At 39.8% G+C, this 20598-nt stretch overlaps 1 protein-coding gene across 1 annotated transcript in view; it reads right to left on the bottom strand.

The window, feature by feature from the left end:
* The window catches only part of LYST (lysosomal trafficking regulator), a 217038-nt gene that overhangs the window by 9782 nt on the left and 186658 nt on the right, over positions 1–20598 (bottom strand). Inside the window, exons 47-50 of the mRNA XM_045391489.3 lie at positions 20100–20236; positions 15976–16074; positions 6413–6552; positions 5931–6028 (exon numbers count right to left, since the gene is read on the bottom strand). Of these exons, the coding sequence (XP_045247424.2) occupies positions 5931–6028; positions 6413–6552; positions 15976–16074; positions 20100–20236 (474 nt within the window). The remainder of the gene's footprint in view (positions 1–5930; positions 6029–6412; positions 6553–15975; positions 16075–20099; positions 20237–20598) is intronic.

Below are 20598 nucleotides of genomic sequence, written 5' to 3'. Positions count from 1 at the left end.
CTTGACCTGAAGTGATCCACCCGCCTCAGCCTCCCAAAGTGTTGGGATTACAGGTGTGAGCCACTGCACCCAGCTCAAAGTACCTGTTTTAATGGAGTTTACATTCCAATGGAGAAGACAAACAATAACAATATAAGCAAATATAACATATTAACTGCTATAAAGAAAAGGCAGGGAATAGGGATAGAATGTGTTGAATTTTGTCAAATGTTTTTTCCTGTATCTTTTGAGATTATGATATGGCTTTTGTCTTTCATTCTGTTAACATGATATATCACATTTACTGATTTGTATATGTTGAATCATCTTTGCATCCAAGGATGAATCCCACTGGGACAGAATGTGGAGAGGGTTACTTTAGATAAGATGGCTTGGGGAAGGCTGTTTGAAGAGATGACATATGCAGAGGCCCCAATGAGGTAAGCATATGAGCCATATAAATATTTGGGGAAAGAGCATTCTGGACAAAGGTAAAAGCAAGTGAAAAGGCCCTAAAATGTAACTTACTTGGCATGTTTAAGGAATAACAAGAGGTCAGTGAGGTTATAGCATAGTGATTAAGAGAGAAGAATAGTAAGAAGTGACATAAGGAAGAAAGCCAGGTCCTTATAGTCTGGCATAGATATGTAAATGGGAAGCAATTAGATTAAGAAGAGGATGACATAATTTGATTTACCTTTATGAAATATAGAGCTACAGTGTGAAAGTTAGACTGAAAAAGATTAAAGAGGAAAGCAAAGACCAGTTAGGTTATTATAGTGTTCTAGGTAACAGTTTTGGACTAGTGTGATAGATGTTAGGGTAGGAGAAGTTAGAGGTTAGATTCAGATTCTATTTTGTAAGTAGAGAAGATAATGTCTGCTAATAGCTTGGATATAAGGAGGAAGAAGGAGAGGAGTAAAGGATGACTCAGGTTTTTTACCTGTCAACTGGATGAATTCTGAAATTCAGAGATGAGGCGTACTGGAGAAGCAACAGGTTTGGAGGAATGTAGAATCGAGTTTTGTTTTGGCTATGTTAGGTTGGAAATGCTGTGTAGGCAATTTAGATATCCAACTCTGGATTTCAGGGTACAATTTGGAACTGGAAAAATAAATCTGGGAGTCATTAGGGAATAAGCATGACTTTGGATAAGATCACCCAGTACAGCTAGAGAAGAGAAGGCAGCGAAAGACAGAGACCTAAGATATGCCATCATTAAGAAGTAGACAAAAAGAAGAAGAACCAGCAAAAGACTGAGAAGGACCCACTAGTGACCCAGAAGAAAAATCAGGAGACTAGTATTCTGAAAGCCACCAGAAGAAAGTGATTCACAAAAGGGAGGGAGTATTGAATGGTGTGGAATGTTGCCTGTATACCTAGAAAAAAGCAACTTTGGCTGCTTTTTAAGTAAATGTGATAGAGTTTGTACTGCAAATAACTTTCCATATTGTTTTTCAAATCATGATATTTTAGTTCTTAAGATCATGTAGAACTTTCCATTGTGAAAAGGGATTTGATTATTTTTATCACTAAAGAAACTTTTCTAAACTTAATTAAAAAATAAAAAACCACCAAACCAAATTAATTCTAGAAACTCGGTTACCATGGACTAAATGTCTTCCCACTACCCTGTTAAGAGTCTGAACTGCTCATTAGAAAGATATTGGCTTATCCTCTTATAAAATGTTTTATAGGTTGCCTTATTTAAATTCCACTACTGACCTCCCAACATTTGAGACAAAGGATCAGTTTCTTAGAAACTATGTATTTAGTCTGTCTTTCACCCTTTACTCCCTGAAGACTCAAAGCCTCCTAGCACAAACTCCACCCCTCAAATTCCCAGTTCACCGACACCAACCCAGAGATCACATCCTTATCAGAAGTTGGAAAGAGGGAAAGCTTGAGCCCATCTGGGAAGGACCTTACCTGCTGCTCTTAACAACTGAAACAGTAATCCCAACTGCTGAAAAAGGGTAGACCCATTAAACCCAAGTCAAGAAAGCACTGCCCTCTTCAAAGCCATAGACTGTTGTCCCAGGGCCAACTCCCACCAAAGTCATGTTAAAAAGAAAAGTCTAATCAGTCTGTCTCTTTTTTTTTTTTTTTCCTCTTCTCTTTCCCTTAACCACCTCCCCTCATTTTACTATTAATGTAACTAAGTCAAGCTCACCCCAAACTATGACTTTTAATGCTTGTTTTGTTATACCCTGCAGGAACCTTCAATGCCAAAGAGAAATAGCATCAGAAAAATACCTCTGCCCCTCCAGGGAAGCCGCTACTGCCCCCTTATCCTGCCTATGGTGGGGGGATCAGCACTGTCTCCCCAGTTTACATTCTCAATGGGCATATGTTGTTTAGATCACCAAAAATCAAGGTTAGACATCCTCAGATGATTGCGCCACCCTAAAGCCTTACCTCCATTTCACCAAAGGAGTCACCCCCACTGCCCACAACTGTCAAACCCACCAGTGCAACCCGCTACTCGTCTCTATTACTATCCCTACCTCTAGTAACTCTAACCCCACCTTAGGCGCTTCTATGGTCTAGGAGAAAATGTCGTTAGAAAGGACTCTATAGGCTTCTTTGAAAAGCGCTTTGTTTCTTCCCCTCTATCCTCTATTGTTACCCCTTCCCCAAGCCCATCCAATCAAACCATCTCCCATTTCTTGCCCAATGACAAAATCAAGGTTGTTGTAATAAAAGTCAAGGATTTAAAACAAACTTTAGCCATAAAAACTGGGTACCAAGATATAAATGCCTGGCTGAAATGGATTAAATATTCCATTCACACCTTAAGTAAAAGCAATTGTTACGCTTGTACAACAGGCAGACTAGAGACTCAAGTCGTCCGCTTTCCACTTGGATGGTCCTCTGACCAACAGAATATGAACTGCATAGTAGCTCTCTTCCAAGACCCCACAGCCTGGGGCAATAAGGCCTGCCAGTCTCTCTTGTTACTATTCCCAGAAGTTAAACGCTCTATGGGTCAGCCCTTGAGAGCTATTTGGCCTCCAATTAACACTGTCAATTTTACCTTGTCTCTCACGACAGGGGGAAAATTTGGAATTCCTTGGAAGCCTAACAGGATGCAGTGAATCTAAGCCTTTTCAAGAGTTAACCAGCCAATCTGCCCTTGTTCATCCCCAATCGGATGTATGGTAGTACTGCAGTGGACCACTATTAAGTACTCTGCCAAGTAAGTGGAGCGGCACTTGCGCTGTAATCCAATTAGCCATCCCTTTCACCCTGGCATTTCATCAACCAAATAGAAAGAACAATTGTAAAAAAAAAAGTGCCCCCCTCAGGTCTTTTGATCCTCACAATGCCATCAAAGTTCCACAAGAGGTGCTAAATGAATTTAAAGCCAGGAATCAAACAGCTGCAGGATTTGAATCTATATTGTTCTCATGGGTAACTGCAAACAAAAATGTAGACTGGATAAATTACCTTTATTGTAATCAACAGAAGTTTGCTAACTATACTAGGGATGCCATTAAAGGAATAGCTGAACAATTAGGTCCTACCAGTCAGATGGCTTAGGAAAATAGAATAGCCCTTAACATAATATTGGCCAAAAAGGGTGGGGTCTGTGTCATGATCGGAGTCCAATGTTGTACTTTTATCCCTAACAACACAGTCCCCAATAGAACAATCACAAAAGCCTTACAGGGCCTTACCACCCTAGCACATAAATTAGCCGAAAATTCATAGAAAAATGGTTTAGAAAATAGAAAGGACTCATAGCATCAGTCTTTATCCCCCTTGCAATTGTTATTAGTGTACTCATTCTTGTAAGTTGCTGCATCATACCTCGTATTCGTGGATTAAGGCAAAGGCTTATAGAAAAAGCCCTTACCAAAACCTCTCTCTATTCTCCCCAACCTTACTCAAATAAGTTCCTATTCTTAAACAACCAAAAGGAACTACAAAGCCAAGAGATGTTAGAAAAATTTAAGAAATCTGAAGAGGAAGAACTATAAAATCAAAAGGGGGAAAGGTGTCAGAAATAGTAAGTTCCAAGCTCCCTTGGTCTTTCTTGCTCTGTACACAGCCCCCATTCTTGCTTAATTTGTAACTAGCAAACCTCTACACGCCCAGACATGCCCAGACTTGTTCTGTAAACTACCCTTTCTGCCTTAGCAACAGTCTCTTCCTCCCCTCCTCTGGCAAACTGCATGTTTACCATATTTAGAAAAGTTTAAGTCTTAGCCAACTGGGTTAGTTTAGATTGTGCAGTCCGACTCCAGCCAATGAGGAGAGGACACAGCAACAGGAGCTGCGTTAGGGATAAAAACCTTTCTCTCCTTTGTTCGGTGTGCTCTTACGATTGGTCGGACACAGGCAGCACCTTTCTGCAGAAGTAAATGTGCCTTCCTGAGAAATTTTCTAAGTGCTAGTTTTTCTTTATGGTACCAAGCACTTGTTTCTAACAACTATGTGCCAGAAAGTGGTGCACCCTAACTCCACAACCCTGACTCCAGGAGGACAGACAATCCAGCACTCAGGACACTTCCAGACCTGGCCCTGTGCACCTCTTCAGCTGGTGTTCATTTCTATCATTTATAATACATGATAGTTGTTAAGTATAAACAGTGTTTTACTGAATTCTGTGAGTCATTCTAGCAAATTATTGAACCTGAGGGTGGGGCTCATGGCATCCTCCAAATTTGCAAACTTTTAGTGTCACAGTTGAACTACACAGTTGGACACCCAGTTGGTGTCAGAGAATTGGTTGGTGTCTGGAAAAACACCATACGTTTTGTGTTAGAAGAAAAGAATGTAAAAAATGCAAGCAAAGGATAGAGGACTACCCACTATAGGTATGTCCAACACTGAATGGACAGAAGAAAGAAGCAGTTTTTCAAAGGATCCTTTGCATCTTAAGACCCTTAAAAACAGAAATGCAAACAGACAATTCATGAATTTTCCAACTATTCTTTTCTGCTGGATGCACTGGTTTCTTAACATGTATATATGAAACAACAACAACAAAAGACTCTTCATTAGGTGATATATTTTTGTCATGTAATTTTTAAGGCAAATTATACTTCCATTTACTGTTCTATACTATTGCTCTCTCTCCAAAACTGGAAGACATATATTCAAGCTGGGCATCTGCTGAGGCTTTTCATTTAGTCAGAAGTGTTAAATAAAATTTATGGTAGGCCAATGTTTTGGACTGAGCTCCTGCACTAGGCCCTAACATACCAGATTAAACCAGAATGGAGTAGTCACTTGTGCGAGGTGACACCTAATCAAACTGAACTTGGAAATGGGCCAGTTTTCCAAAAAACAGGAGATTCACAGCAATCGATGATAAGGGATCACTGAGTTGAGCTGGTATGATAAGGAAGTCCCTTCTGCTTTAATCCTCTAAGGAAGGTAACTGTGGAAGGATCAATCTGAGTTTTGTTCCTTATTTCTGCTTTCTTCAGCTTTTTCTGCCTATAAAGCCTACCCCCTCTGCTCAGCTCACTGGGGTACCTTTCTACTTCATAGATGGAATGCTGCCTGATTCATTAATCATTAATAAAAGCTAATTCAATTTTTCAACTCAATTTGTTAAAATTTTGTTCTTTCACAGGAGGAGGGTAACAAAGGTAATAGTTATAAAGCAGAAGCAAAAAAGGGGAGAAAAGTCAAAACCAAGAACACTCAAAAAATTATGTAACAATAATTTGCTTAGCTTAACATGTACTCAAATGTAATTTTACATATATCAGGAAAACAGTTAAATTATGACAGTACTAACTTCTGCATAAGCTGAGGCCTAAATTGATGAACTCAATCTCAGACCATATTGTACTTCTACACATGTACATGCTACTACCAAAGTATTTAGATCTGGCAGGGACCTGAGAGAACGGCTTGACCTAGGAGGTAACCACTGGCCGAATGCGCTGTTAGAGCACCAGCCAGCCCTGTGCTTTGGGTTGGAGCAAGCTCACCTGAATCACACACAGTAGCAATGTCACCTGAGGTTTCACTGGCAGAGACAGCCGTGACAGGGCTTTTGTGTCCCGCCAGACTTTGTACATAGCATAACCTGAAAGACAAAAGACATGATTTTGTATATGATCATTAAATATAATTACATTCTCTTATTTTGTAATTCTTTTTCTCAGTCTATGTTTGTACATAGCATAACCTGAAAGACAAAAGACATGAATTTGTATATGATCATTAAATATAATTACATTCTCTTATTTTGTGATTCTTTTTCTCAGTCTATGTACCTATTGTACATAAGGCATACATGTTTTCCTGATTGTTTGACTTCAATAAAATATAAAGGTAATCTTACTACCTTTAAGCATGTGTTTCATGGTTAAAATGATTATAATGTAAAGATATTATTTTGGTTTATTTCATATAGCAAAAATGGATATACTAAAAATGCTGTGTTTGATTTGGAGACCTTCTTCTGTACCTGTTTAAATCCCATATGATGCAGGTTCCGTCTCTGCTCACACTTATCAGTATACTGTATGGTTTGCAAACAAATAAGCTGGTTATCTCTTCTGTGTGACCATAGAGATGTATCTGAGTCTCCATTTCTATCTCTGATGGCTGAAATTTTAAAATTAAGTATAAGATAAAAACCACAACAAAAAGTATTCTAGTATAGTATCTCAAAAATAAAACAACCAAAGTGACTCAAATGGTCTTCTCAAACATATCATTCTTCAATCCTATTCAGAGTAAAACAAAGAAAGAAATTTAAAAATTTTTAATTCCTCATAATTTCAACTTATCTGCTTTTTGTTTTTGTCTATTCTTGTCCAATCTTTGTTCAAATATACATGTATTTTTATAGTTGTAATATTGCCACATAAAAAATGTCCTATTTTATATTTTACATACTCTCCTACAAGCATTTTCCAGTTTTGACATTGTCTTCAAAATAATTTTTAATGATGTTATAATATTCTATACAGTTAGTACACCATAATTTACAAGTATTCTTCATTGACAGACATTTAAAATTATTTCTATTTTTTTCAAATTATAGATAATACCATAAATTCTTCATGTCTAAAAGGTTTTTAGTAGATTAGAGGGCAGACCTTTGGGAAATAAATAATTAAATTAAAGTTTTTTAAGAAGAAATGCTTCTGTAAAAAAAAATTCTGGGTGCAGTGGCTCACGCCTGTAATCCCAGCACTTTGGGAGGCCGAGGTGGGTGGATCATGAGGTCAGGAGTTCGAGACCAGCCTGGCCAATATGGTGAAACCCTGTCTCTGCTAAAATTTCCAAAATTTTCCTAGTGGGTCCATGAATATCAATAATTTTATAGTTCTTGACAGTATACTTTCAGAACGTGTCATACCAATTGGTGCTGTTACCAATGGTGATGGGGCCTAATGCTACCGATACTCAACAGTTATGGCTTCACTTTCTAAATCAAAGCTTGCAAACTGGTGCTCTGAGGGCCACATTGGCTCACGGATACCAGATGTCCACACAGGGTTTGACTCTTGCTCTGTTAGGTTAACTATGTGTTATCATAAAGCATTTCAATATTTCACCTTCAAAATTATAGAAAAGTAGAAAGAATAAGTATAATAAAGACCTATATACTAACTACCCAGTTTAACAAATCTTAACATTTCATATTATCAATTTATTTTTTAAATAAAGCATTAAACATTGTACATATAATTTTGTACTGTTCTATATCCTATTTCTTCTCTCTTGTCAGAAGTCACTACTATCCTACATTTTGTATTTATGTTCCTATGTAAGCTTTTATACTTCTATTATGTTACTATAGCCATAAACAACATACTGTATAATACATACATGCATTATATTGTATTTCATGTTTATGAATTCTAAATACATGGTATTATTTTTTAGGTATCTTCTGCATCTTGCCTTTTCTCAAAAACACCATTGTTTCTGAAATATATCTGTGTTGATATATTAGGTATAGCCATCTATCTTATCTGCTCTGTAGTCCAGTTACATATTTTTATATACATAAAAATACATATTTTACACTTAAAGAATCAAAAGACCAGGCAATACCAGGCTCACATTATTCCTTAGAACAACTGGCTTGAGCTGTTTAGCAACTGCCTGTTTATCTAGGGCATGTGACCTTCAACTGAAAACCGTCACAGCGACCAGATCAGCTTTTAACAAGAGCAAGAGTCGGAGGCCTGGACCCCCGGGCCTTCCCTTTAGAGCCATTCCGGCTCTTGGATTGTGACCCTCTCCACAGCCAGGAGTTTGCAGAGCCACTGGGATATGCCCATAACCCATTTCAGATCACGCTTTGAGGTATGTAGGACCAAGGAATTCCCTGCTCTAAAGGACCTGAGCCCCTTCCTTTTCTGCTTGGGTTGCAGCATTGAGTTTGTGATTCGGCCCCACTCTAAATCTTTGAAAATTTCCTAAGTTTCAAGTGGCAATCAAGGTTGCTTTAAATGATATTTATTTTTATAATAAAATAAATTATAAAAGTTATAATACTTTTAACTTTTTCATAAATTATTTTCTTAACTGCATTTTTTGTGTGTGTGCCTGGTTTTGTGTATTTGTCACTACATTAAAACATTTATTTGTGGGAATTCCTCTATTTGTGGAACAGAATGCAAGTAACTTCCTTGTTTCTGCCAGATGACACGACCACCACACCAGCCTGGGGCCACCTTAATGCAAAGTGAAGTCTCTGAGGATCCTAGACAACCCAGGGAATTCCAGCCCAGGATATAACTCCATGCAAGGGTTCTCCCATGCAACTCATTTTCATTCTGAGAGCACAGCCCGTTAGGGACCAGCCTTTTGGAGGCGCACTCTCTTGGCACTCCCCAGCTTGCTTAGTTCCTGGATTCTGTTTTCCATTTCTTCCACAGAGGCTGTCCAAGGACAGTGTCAGTGTTTCAGGACTGACAGTGTCCTCAGGGCTAAAGTTCCTTCCTGCTTATTTACCTCTCTGGCTTGGTAGTTTCTTACTAGCTGGTCAGATCTTCAATGCTTTTAAGGCCATATATATATATACACACACACACACACACACACACACACACACACACACATATACACACACACACACAAACTAAGACTGAATAAAAATATATTTTATTAGTATATATTTACATTATATTAAAATATATACTTATAGGTTATATGAAAACATGAATATATTTTATAAAGATATATTTTTGTATATATATTTTATCCCATCTTCATTGTTTCAGGGGAGGATTATTCTGAACAACTTTTTTAAGAAACAGGAAATCTCTTGTTGGCCATTGGCCATGATCATAATTTTGTTTATTTGTTTTTGCTTTTTGAGACAGGGTCTCACTCTGTCATCCAGGCTGTAGTGTAGAGGTGTGATTATAGCTCACTGTAGCCTCAGACTCCTGGGCTTAAGTGATCCTCTCATCTCAGCCACCTGAATAAAAGGACTATAGACGTGCACTACCATGCCCAACTACTTTTTAATTTTTTTTTGTGGAGATGGGGTCTTGCTATGCTGCCTAGGCTGGTCTCAAAACTCTTGGCTTCAAGTGGTCCGCCCACCTGGGAAGGCCTCCCAAAGTGCTGTGCTGGGATTACAGGCATGAACCACTTGACTGGCCTACAAATATTTTAAATAAGGACAAACAAATGATTTTCTTTTTTTTTTTTTGAGACGAAGTCTCGCTCTTGTCATCCAGGCTGGAGCACAGTGGCGTAATCTTGGCCCACTGCAACCTCCACTTCCCGGGTTCAAGTGATTCTCCTGCCTCAGCTTCCCAAGTAGCTGGGATTACAGGCACCTGCCACCATGCCCGGCTAATTTTTGTATTTTTAGTAGAGAAGAGGTTCCCCCATGTTGGGCAGGCTGGTACAGAACTCCTGACCTCAGGCAATCCGCCCGCCTCAGCCTCCCAAAGTGCTGGGATTATAGGCGTGAGCCACCGTGCCCGGCCTACAAGTGATTTTCATATTACAGAGAGAGAGAGGGGTAATGTGGAATGCAACCCATACATTTATTCATTCAACAAACATTGCTGAGTATCCCTTACTGTGTGCCTGTCACTAAACCAGGAGCTGGGGATGCACATGTGGTTCCCCTCCGGGAGCTCCATGGCAGTAAGGAGTGAGGGCTACCAAAGATGATTTTCACAGAGAACTCCGGGGACCTACAGATAAGTCGCTTCCTCAGACTGGGGACAGGGAGTGAAAGCAGGATTCCCTGGGAGACGGCCTATGAACTGAAGTTTTGAAGAACTGGCAGAATTTACTCAAAGAAAAATGGCTGTCAAAGGGCACTCTGGGCTAAGAAGACAGCATGTGTGAGGGAAAGGAGATATGAGAGAAAGTGGCACTGCCAATGTTACTGGGAGCAGGGTAGGTAGGGAGCAGGAAGAAATGGGGTGGTGAAGTAGAGGGGGCAGTAAGGCAGAGAGGGGTCAGATCACGGAGCCTGGTGTGTGATGCCTAGCAACCTACATTTTATCCTCCAAGTAATAAACAGTCACTGAAGTGTCTGGGGCAGAAGTAATGTGATGCAGTCGGCATTTTAGGAAGGCCATCACAGAGCCTGCAAGGAGACTCAACTTCCAGGGATATGAGACTGGGGGCCAGGACACCAGTGAGAAGGTCAACATAGGGACCCGGGCAGGATGCAAAGGGCTGAGCTGGGGCAATGGTCAGAGGGACACCTGAAGGAGAGAGGTTTGACTCGTTTCTATTTCTCCTGCGAAGAATTGCTGTGATTCTTTAACCCAAAATTCAAGTTTTAATTGTGGGAAAATCTCAGTCATCATCTCTTCACACTGGGCCTTTCTCCCATTCTCTCATCCTATAACTACTCACCACATTTGCATGCTCTCATTCTAGCCCTCATACCCCCTCTTTCCTCATTTTTTTCTTTATCTTTCTATTTTATATTCTGTGTAATTCTTTTCAGTTCATTAATTCTGTAATCTGCTGCTTAACTAGCTGTTCCAATGAATTGGCTGTGACACCTTGGGCAGGTTACAAGAAGGATTAACTGTATGTTTCAGTGGTCTCACGTAAAAATGGAGATAATGACAAAACCTACATCAAAGGGTTATTGCGAAGATTTAATGTGTAGCTCACATCTGTAATCTCAGCACTTTGGGAGGCTGAGGCAGGAGGATTGGTGAGCCCTGGAGCTCGAGAACAGCTTGGGCAGCATAGTGGGAACCCGTCTCTAGAAAAAAAATTAAAAAGTAGTAGGGCATGGTGGTGTGTGCCTGTAGCCCCAGTTACTGGTGGGGGGTTGGGGATGGGGCTGAGGTAGGAGGATCACTTGAGCCTGGGAGGTTGAGGCTGCAGTAAGCCGTGATGGTGCCACTGTACTCTAGCATGGGCGACAGGGCAAGACCCTGTATGCCCAAGAGGAAAGTGGAGAAAGAGAAGAGCAACAAGGAAAGGGAAGGTGCCTTAGCTCAGCAGGCTGCTGGTGCACACAGAAAGGAAGCCCCAGAGAAGCATGTGGCAGACAAGCAGTGAGAAGCATGCTGTGCAGCCTCAGGAAGCCCACAGCAGGCACCACTGATGCAGGAGAGGCCACGAGCCAGGTGGGAGATGAGAAAGGAAAGTACCAGACAACCTGGGGCTGGAATACAATGCACAGCACTTAGAATAAGATCATCCTCACATCTGTTTTATGCTTAGGGCCAATAGTTAAAACCATAGAAATGTAATCAGATGAAAGAATATAGAGAAAAATAAAGATACTTGAGCCCAAAATTAATACATCAGAATATGTAAAGAGTTTAGAACAATGCCTAATACAAAGTAAGCACTCAGTAAATATTAACTATTATTTTTATGTCATTTCTAGAAGTTCTGTTTTATTTTTTTCCACACATACTTTGTTTTTCTCCAGTGTCCCAATTTTAAACAGAACAACTATCTCCAATTCACTGAGTACAGATTAGTGAGTTACTTTGACATTAAAACTAAAGTGAGGCTAAGGTTCTACTTGGTAAGTTACAAGTCTGGTCTCCTTGGGCCAATATTTTCCTAAAGTTTTAGGCCATTCTCCTACTGACCATAGCCAATCCCATTCATTATTGTAAAAAATATGTCAGAAGAAACAGAGAGTACAGATTTATTGACCTATTCTCCACCTTTTACTCTGTAAAATGAGTAACAGTTATGGGTAAACACAACACAGGGCTCCTAATAGTAGTATTTGATAATTGTTTAATAAACTCTGCACTTTGAAATGATTGCAAAGGCTAATATTACTAGACAATTCACTGACGGGTCAGAAAATAACTTCCGGTGAGTAGAGCAGGTCTCTTGTGCTGGCGCCTTCTTTTAAATATTGTTCTTGAACAAAGTAATACTACCTTGTATAAGCTGCATACATATTCTTCTACCACCCTCAAGTTAGAGAACAGATATATAGGTGTTCACTTATATGAAGATGACACGGCCACGTTACTTAGTGACAGAATAACCCGACAGCAACTATTTGTTGTGATCAGTGTGATCACATTTAGAAGATATTCTCCTCTAACATTTAAATGTTATCAGTGATCACATTTAGAAGATATTCTCCTCTAACATTTAAATGGCTTATAGGTAACAATCCCATATCACAAGTCAACTAATTCATCATTACCTAGAATGCATTTTAGAAGACTTTATCTTGGGTGCTCCAACAGAAACTTATGGTGCTCAAAGTTAGATATGCTTACTAGCTAAGGAAAGTATTTCATAAGATCCCCTTGAAAGTATTTTCAAACAAGGATTTGGCCACATCCCATGTGGCACTGGGTTGTGGGGGGCCATCTTTTGTTTGTGTGGAAGACAATCCAAAGGAGGACAGGAACACTTTTAAAACCATGGCATTCAGTGGGTCAGGAAAGCTGAAGAACAGAAACCAGTGAACATGAGGTGTCTCCTGCTAATCTCACAGGCTCAGGGTCAGAATCACAACCTTAGAGATGCCAGAATAGCAACATGATCCCTGGGAAAAAGCAACAACAATGCCTACAAATACCCAAGTAATTTCCCCTCAAAACAAACTGATAAAACTACACTACTAAGTTAGATTTTTTGGCACTGTTTAATAGTAACTATTAATCTCATGATTTGATTACCTAATAGGTGGAAAAAATCCTATAAAAATTAGCTGAAAAATCTGCTTTAAGGCAAATATACAACTGAGGAAAGCTAAGCAACATAAACCTTAACAAGTGTGTCATGACCTCAAAACTAAAAGAAGTATATGTCTTGCGGTTTTTAAATTGTAATAGCTATGCTCTTGATCTGCTTCCTCAAAGCTATCCTGTGCACAAATACTCCTATAGTGACAGCTTAACCTCTTTTCTAAAACCCGTACTGCACACTGTGTTAGCGTACAATTAAAAATGGAGAAGTAGGGAAAACTAAGAACAAGGCTGTTCAAAGTGTTGGCGAAAGCAAAAGGAAATAAAAAGCAAAAGATAAAGCCAGTTTTAAAAAAAGGTGTCCATGTCATGATGCAAAATGATCCAAGTGCACAAGCAGACAACTGCCCTAGAAGCAGGGTTTAGATTTGTGGGAGAAAGTCAGAAAGGGGAGCTCAGAAGATCAAAGGCAACGGCAGCATGATTATTACAGATGTTATAAAATTAACATTCATTTTAAGCCTTTGGGAATCAAAAGGTGATAAAAGGAGACATTCAAAAAGTTATGACACTTATATTCTCTGCTTATATCCTTTTTAAAAAACAATTTGTCAGGTCTCTCTCTGCCGCCCAGGCTGGAGTGCGGTGGTGTGATCACGGCTTACTGCTGTGATCTCGACCTTCTGGGCTCAAGTGATATTCCCACCTCAGCCTCCCTTGTAGCTGGGACCACAGGCGCGTACCACCATGCCTGACCAATTTTTTTATTTTTGTTTTTTGGTAGAGACAAGATCTTGCTATGTTGTCCAGGCTGGTCTCAAATTTCTGGGCTCAAGCAATCTTCTTGTCTTGGCCTCCCAAAGTGCTGGGGCCACAGGTGTGAGCCACCACACCCTGCTTATATTCTTTAGCATTCTTTTTATCATGACACGTAAAAACCTCATCACTGGCCTCAATCTTTTCCTGCCCTGCTTCTGTCATTCTTCCCCAACACATTACACTCTAAACTACACAGAAAAGTATTTGCCACCCCCCAAAAACCCAAGTCTTTGATTCCAGGTCTTGTGTAAACTATTTCCTCTGCCTGAAATGTTCTTTCCTCTTTCCTTCACTTATAGTAGATTGATCCTTTAGGATCCAGCTCAAGTGTAACTTATCAGGCTCCCTGATGTCTGGATGTCCTTCTTCTGTGGTCCTTTATCCTGGGTGTGAGCCTTTCTCAGAGCACACACTCCACTGTTCTGGCTCCTAAACCTGCCCTTCTTTGCTTTCTGCCTGGATCACTGCAGTGGCCTTCTCGCTGGTGTCCTGGCTCCCAGTCTCATGCCCTTGGAAGTGCTTCCCCTTGCAGGCTCTACAGTGGTCTCCCTAAAATGCTGATTGGATCATATAACTCCTGCTTAAACCATTTTAATGGCTCCTTAGACTAACAGACAGAAACAAAATATGGTCACATTTATACCTCAGGGACCATGCAAAGAAACTTAACAAGAGTTCAAAAGGGAATAAGCTTGGAAAAAAAGGTAAGAACCTGGCTGGGCATGGTGGCTCACATTTGTAATCTCAGCACTTTGGGAGGCCGAGGTGGGTGGATCACCTGAGGTCAGGAGCTCGAGATCAGTCTGACCAACATGGTGAAACCCCGTCTCTACTAAAAATACAAAAATAAGCCAGGTGTGGTGGTGGGCACCTGCAATCCCAACTACTCTGGAGGCTGAGGCAGGAGAATCGCTTGAACCCGGGAGGCAGAGGTTGCAGTGAGCCGAGATCACACTATTGCACTCAGGCCTGGGCGACAGAGTAAGACTCTGTCTCAAAAAAAAAAAGAAAGAAAGAAAAGGAAGAACCTGGGAGTCACCCTATGCTAGAAATACAGGTTTCACCCAGTAGAAGAGATTTAATACTATAAAGAAAATTATAATGGGAAAAAATGCACAGTGAAAATTCTGGATCAGAATGATGATTACTGAGTTATCAACCTAAACTTGCCACATATCCTCAACTGCACCACAGGCAGATTGAAGAAACAAAAACAGGCTGGGCATGATGGCTCATGCCTATAATCCCACCACTTTGGGAGGCTGAGGTGGGAGGATCACTTGAAGCCAGGAGTTCAAGACCAGCCTGGCCAACATGGCAAAACCCCACCAACTCTACTAAAATTACAAAAATTGGCCGGGCGTGGTGGCGCATGCCTGTAGTCCTAGCTACTTGGGAGGCTGAGACACAAGAATTGATTGAACCTGGGAGGCAGAGGTTGCAGTGAGCCAAGATTGTGCCATTGCATTCCAGCTTAGGCAACAGAGGGAGGCTCTGTCTCAAAAAACAAACAAAAACAAAACAAAACAATCACCCCAAAACAGTAAATTAAAAGAAGCATTGCATAATCTGTCTTATTTTCTTCCCTGTTTTATGATTCAACTCTAAAATCCTGGGAGTTCAGTGAATGGCTAAAAAATAATAAAATTTCTTCCAGTAAGTGGTACAAATCCAGACAGACTACTTAGATTTTGCTGTCATTTAGTTTACTCAGAGGGTATGGGAATGTTGGACATTAGGGTTTCTAAGCTTTCAAACTGATAGACTCTTACAGTATACTCCTAAGCATTCAGGTTGATATCGCAAATACAGGTAAGCACCAAATGTCATTTAAAAGCCTAAATACAAAACAGATCATAACTCAAAATACTGTCTCTGAAAAAAAATAGGACTACTACAATTGTTTTCAAGATTTTTCATGATTCTAATAAACCCTAAAGATTTTTAAGACCTAATGTAGGGAGAAGATTAAGGTATAAACATTTTAAGTTAATCTTATGCAAAATGAATTATACTTCATAAAGGTTTTCTTCCCTTCATTGACAAAGTCCCATACTACCCATACAGAAAGCCCAGAACCTACCGTGCTGCTTGTAAATCTGTTTGTGTAGGCTGTGACGACACCGCATTTGCTTCCAGTAAACAGCTGGCAACTGTCAGGCACCCAAGCACAACTAGTAACCTTTGAAAAAGGACAAATCAAAGATTATCATGTTTTAAAAGAATGAAAAATACTTCTACTTTTCTGACAACTATTTTTTTTTAATCTCAAAAATGTTAGGTAAACATTTCTTGAAACAGTTAGAAACATGTCAGATATAATAATATTCTGTAACTTTGAGCCAAATGTCGAAATGTTGTTTCCCAATTAAAATATATTAGAATGTGTATACGCGCCTGTGTGTAGATATATGTGTATATATGTATATATATTTAGATAAATTTAACAATGATTCAGGATTGATTAAATCCAAGCTTGAGTGTGAATGTGTGTGTACTTCACACATTTATTTGCTTTTTGCTTTTATTTTCCTCATTTTATGTCTTTGGTGGGGAAACAGGGTACATATAAATAGAGGGATTGCTTCTAATAGTTCTAAAGATTGTTAAGCAGGAGAAGAAAGATAGATAAATGTGAATGTAAAAGATGGGATTATGCCTTTGGTACAAAATCCCTCAGTCCTAACCACAGAGGCACCATTCAGGTTTGAGTTAATTTTCTGTGGCCTGACAGGTCCTCTTTTCCACACCAGCTGACCCCCACCCTATGTTGTATTCTTGAAATTTGCTAAGATAGTGGATCTTAAATATTCTCATCACACACATAAAAATGCTAACTATGTGAGGTGATGGATGTGTTAATTAGCCTGACCGTAGTAATCATTTCACAATGTATGTATACATATATTAAAACATCACACTGTATACCTTAAATATATACAATTTCATTTGTCAATTATATTCCAATAAAGCTAGAAAAAAATAAAAAGAATTTTAAACAACTTTATTCAAGCTTTGGATCTGCTAAACTAATAGTCAATTTACTTGGCAAAAACAATTTGACTAAATGCTTGTCTTTGCACTGGTGAAAATATATTAGTGAATTGGAAAGCTTCTTCAAAGTTATGTCTATCTTTGTCCTCTCTTCCCAACACATCAATCTAATGTAACAGTACCCAACTCTTAAATAGAAGGAATGCCTAGTAATTAAAGGTGGAAAGAATTTGATTGAAAGCTTGTATCTTTAACATTGCATTGAAAACATTCAGTTAATACTGATGATGATTTCATTTATTTTTCTTCACTTTTCATTGGAAAGTCAAGATGTTTGTAAATCCAGATTATTGATGACAGCAATAAATCTGCTCACAAATTTATGTCAGTGTATTTTGACAGGTAGAATGTATTGTATATCTAACTCCCACTGTACATATTTCTGTTTTTCCTAATTTACAATAATCCCAAAAAGGGTGCAGTAAGGGACATACTGATTCTATAATACGTTTTTGTGTTTTCATTTATTTTGTAGATTCATTTCCAATTTAGTTTTATTACCAGCTTTGCCATGATTTATGGTTATAACTTGTTTGTGTTTGCATATATATATTTCTATCTGCATAAAAAGGCTCTGATTAATGCAGCCTGATATGTTTCAAAACTAAAAAAAAAAAAAAAAAATCTTATTAAAGTTCCTAGTAAAGTTGTTTTTCACTGTCTCTTTATTCTTACTTCCGTCAGTTTCCTGGTAAGCTATAATCAAATGGTGGTGATATTTTGGTCAGGGATATTGAGGGTTATGCAAACAAGTCACTGCTCCTCTTGCTTTCACTGCTAAAAATTCCCCTAAGTAGCTTCCTCCATTTCTAAAGAGCTCAGGGAATGGGATACATTTTAGGACAGATGATAAGGCAGCAGGTGTTATGTAGGTAATGGAAATCAGAGGATGGTAAGAGAACTTCCCATGGAAAGAGAGTCAAAAAAGAAGGCTGTCCATACAATTAAGAGTCAGTAACAGTTCAGCAGCAGTACTGTATATTTACACGGTATTCTACAGTTTACAAGTTTCTTTCACAAACACTGGAAACACTTTACAGCAGCTTTCTGAGAAAGTAGTATGAGTACTATTATCTTGGTTGTAATGAGGAGGAAAGAAACTCAAGTTTGGAGAGGTTAAGTTACTAGTCAATGGCTCTAGTTAGTATATAACAAAGCTGGGACACTAACAAAGATCACAGGGCTACAGGCCCAGTGATCATGATGCCTGAATATCCAGTCCATTTAGGAAAAATCAGGTATAAAAGATGGCACTATGGTTACAGAAAATGACTTAATGACAAAGGTGAGTGAACACTGAGAAGAAGGCAATGCTGATTTGGTTCAAACACTATGCCCTTTACTGATATTGAGTAGGAGATTATGATTATACTCTCTCAATGAGAAAATGGGTAGAAAACAAATTTGGGGGACACAAATAGTGGTAGTTAGGAAGTCTGTAAGTACTATAAACATCAGCTTCTCTCTTTTTTTTTTTTGAGACAGAGTTTTGCTCTTGTTGCCGAGGCTGGAATGCTATGGCACGATCTCAGCTCATTGCAACCTCTGCCTCCCAGGTTCAAGCGACTGCCCCAGCCTCCCGAGTAGCTGGGATTTACAGGTGTCCACCACCACGCGTGGCTAATTTTTGTATTTTTTAGTAGAGATGAGGTTTCACCATATTGGCCAGGCTGGTCTCAAACTCCTGACCTCAGATGATCTGCCCGCCTTGGCCTCCCAAAGCGCTAGGATTACAGGTGTGAGCCACCACGCCCAGCTTAACATCAGCTTCTTGACTGGACAAGTTGCAGGATATTAAAAACTGGCTGCTTGGCTGGGCACAGTGGCTCATGCATGTAATCCCAGCACTTTGGGAGGCTGAGGCGGGAGATTAACCTGAGATCAGGAGTTTGAGACCAACCTGGCTAATGTGGTGAAACCCCATCCCTACTAAAAATACAAAAATTAGCCAAGCGTGGTGGCACATGCCTGTAGTCCCAGCTACTTGGGAGGCTGAGGCAAGAGAATCGCTTGAATCTGGGAGGCAGAGGTTAAAGTGAGCGCAGATCACACCACTGCACTCCAGCCTGGGTGATGGAGTGAGACTTCATCTCAAAACCAACCAACCAACCAACCAACCAACCAACCAACCAACCAAGCTAGCTGCTATCAGTGTTTTTTTTTTTTTTTTTTTTTTTTTGAGACGGAGTCTCGCTCTTGTTGCCCAGACTGGAATGCTATGGCGTGATCTTGGCTCACTGCAACTTCTGCCTCCTGGGTTCAAGCGATTCTCCTGCCTCAGCCTCCCGAGTAGCTGGGATTACAGGAATGCGCCACCACGCCTGGCTAATTTTTTTTTTTTGTATTTTTAGTAGAGAAGGGGTTTCCCCATGTTGGCCAGGCTGGTCTTGAACTCCTGACCTCAGGTGATCTGTCCACCTCGGCCTCCCAAAGTGCTGGGATTACAGGCGTGAGCCACTGTGCCCGGCCAGTCTGACTCATTTTTATGCATTGTATTTAACTATTATAAAGATTCCACAAAAACATTTACAAAAGCCAGGCACAGTGGCTCACACCTGTAATCCCAGCACTTTGGGAGGCCAAGGCGGGTGAATCATTTGAGCCCAGGAGTTTGAGGCCAGCCTGGGCAATATGGAGAAACCCTATCTCCACAGATAATATAAACATAATCCAGGCTTGGTGGCACACACCTGTAGTCCCAGCTACTTGGGAAGTTGAGGGAGGAGGATCATTTGAGCCTGGGAGGCAGAAGTTGCAGTCAGCTGAGATTGTGCTATTGCACTCTAGCCTGGGCAACAGAGCAACACTCTGTCTAAAATTAAAAAAAAAAAAAAATGTTGACCAGGCACAGTGGCTCACAGCTGTAATCCCAACACTTTGGGAGGCCAAGGTGGGCAGATGATGAGGTCAGGAGATCGAGACCATCCTGGCTAATAAAGTGAAACCCCGACTCTACTAAAAATATACAAAAAATCAGCTGGGCATGGTGGCGCGTGCCTGTAGGCTCAACTACCCGGGAGGCTGAGGCAGGAGAATGGCGTGAACCCAGGAGGCGGAGTTTGCAGTGAGCCGAGATACGCCACTGCACTCCAGCCTGGGCGACAGAGCAAGACTCTGTCTCCAAAAAAAATAAATAAAAATAAAAATGTTTACCTGGTACTGTTGTGAACTTTGAATGAAGTTTACTGGAGGCTCACTTTGTTTACTCTTCAACCTTAAAATATTATCAGCATATCCCCAGCTCAGGATGGCTGACCACTGAATGTCCGTACTGTTCATGCTTCTCACACCTCAAGGAGAAGGAGAAAGAAAAGTATCAGATCGTTACCGCTCCCTTGTTACATGAAAGCCCCAAACTGGCAGATTAAAGGGTGAAGTTTACATAGCAGAACATATCATTTGGTACAAAACCATCTTTATATCTCTAAAATGGAACAATTTTTTAGTTTTATTCCTTTAATGCTAACAGGATTCTGAGGGTGGGATTACATTTTTTCACTTGTGTTGTTTTGTCTGGGATTTATTTGATTCAGAACTAAAATTTCTGTTAAGAAATTATTATAAAAGACAATGATAGTCAAGCTTACTCTATTCATGTTCTGAGACACCTTTTCTTTTAAAAATAAATATGAACTAGATACTATTTAACTTT

The sequence above is a fragment of the Macaca fascicularis genome, chromosome 1, assembly GCF_037993035.2.
Source record: "Macaca fascicularis isolate 582-1 chromosome 1, T2T-MFA8v1.1".
Taxonomy (NCBI): Eukaryota; Metazoa; Chordata; class Mammalia; order Primates; family Cercopithecidae; genus Macaca; species Macaca fascicularis.
Note: the sequence above shows the minus strand (reverse complement) of the source record. Positions and strands in the feature narration are given on the sequence as shown.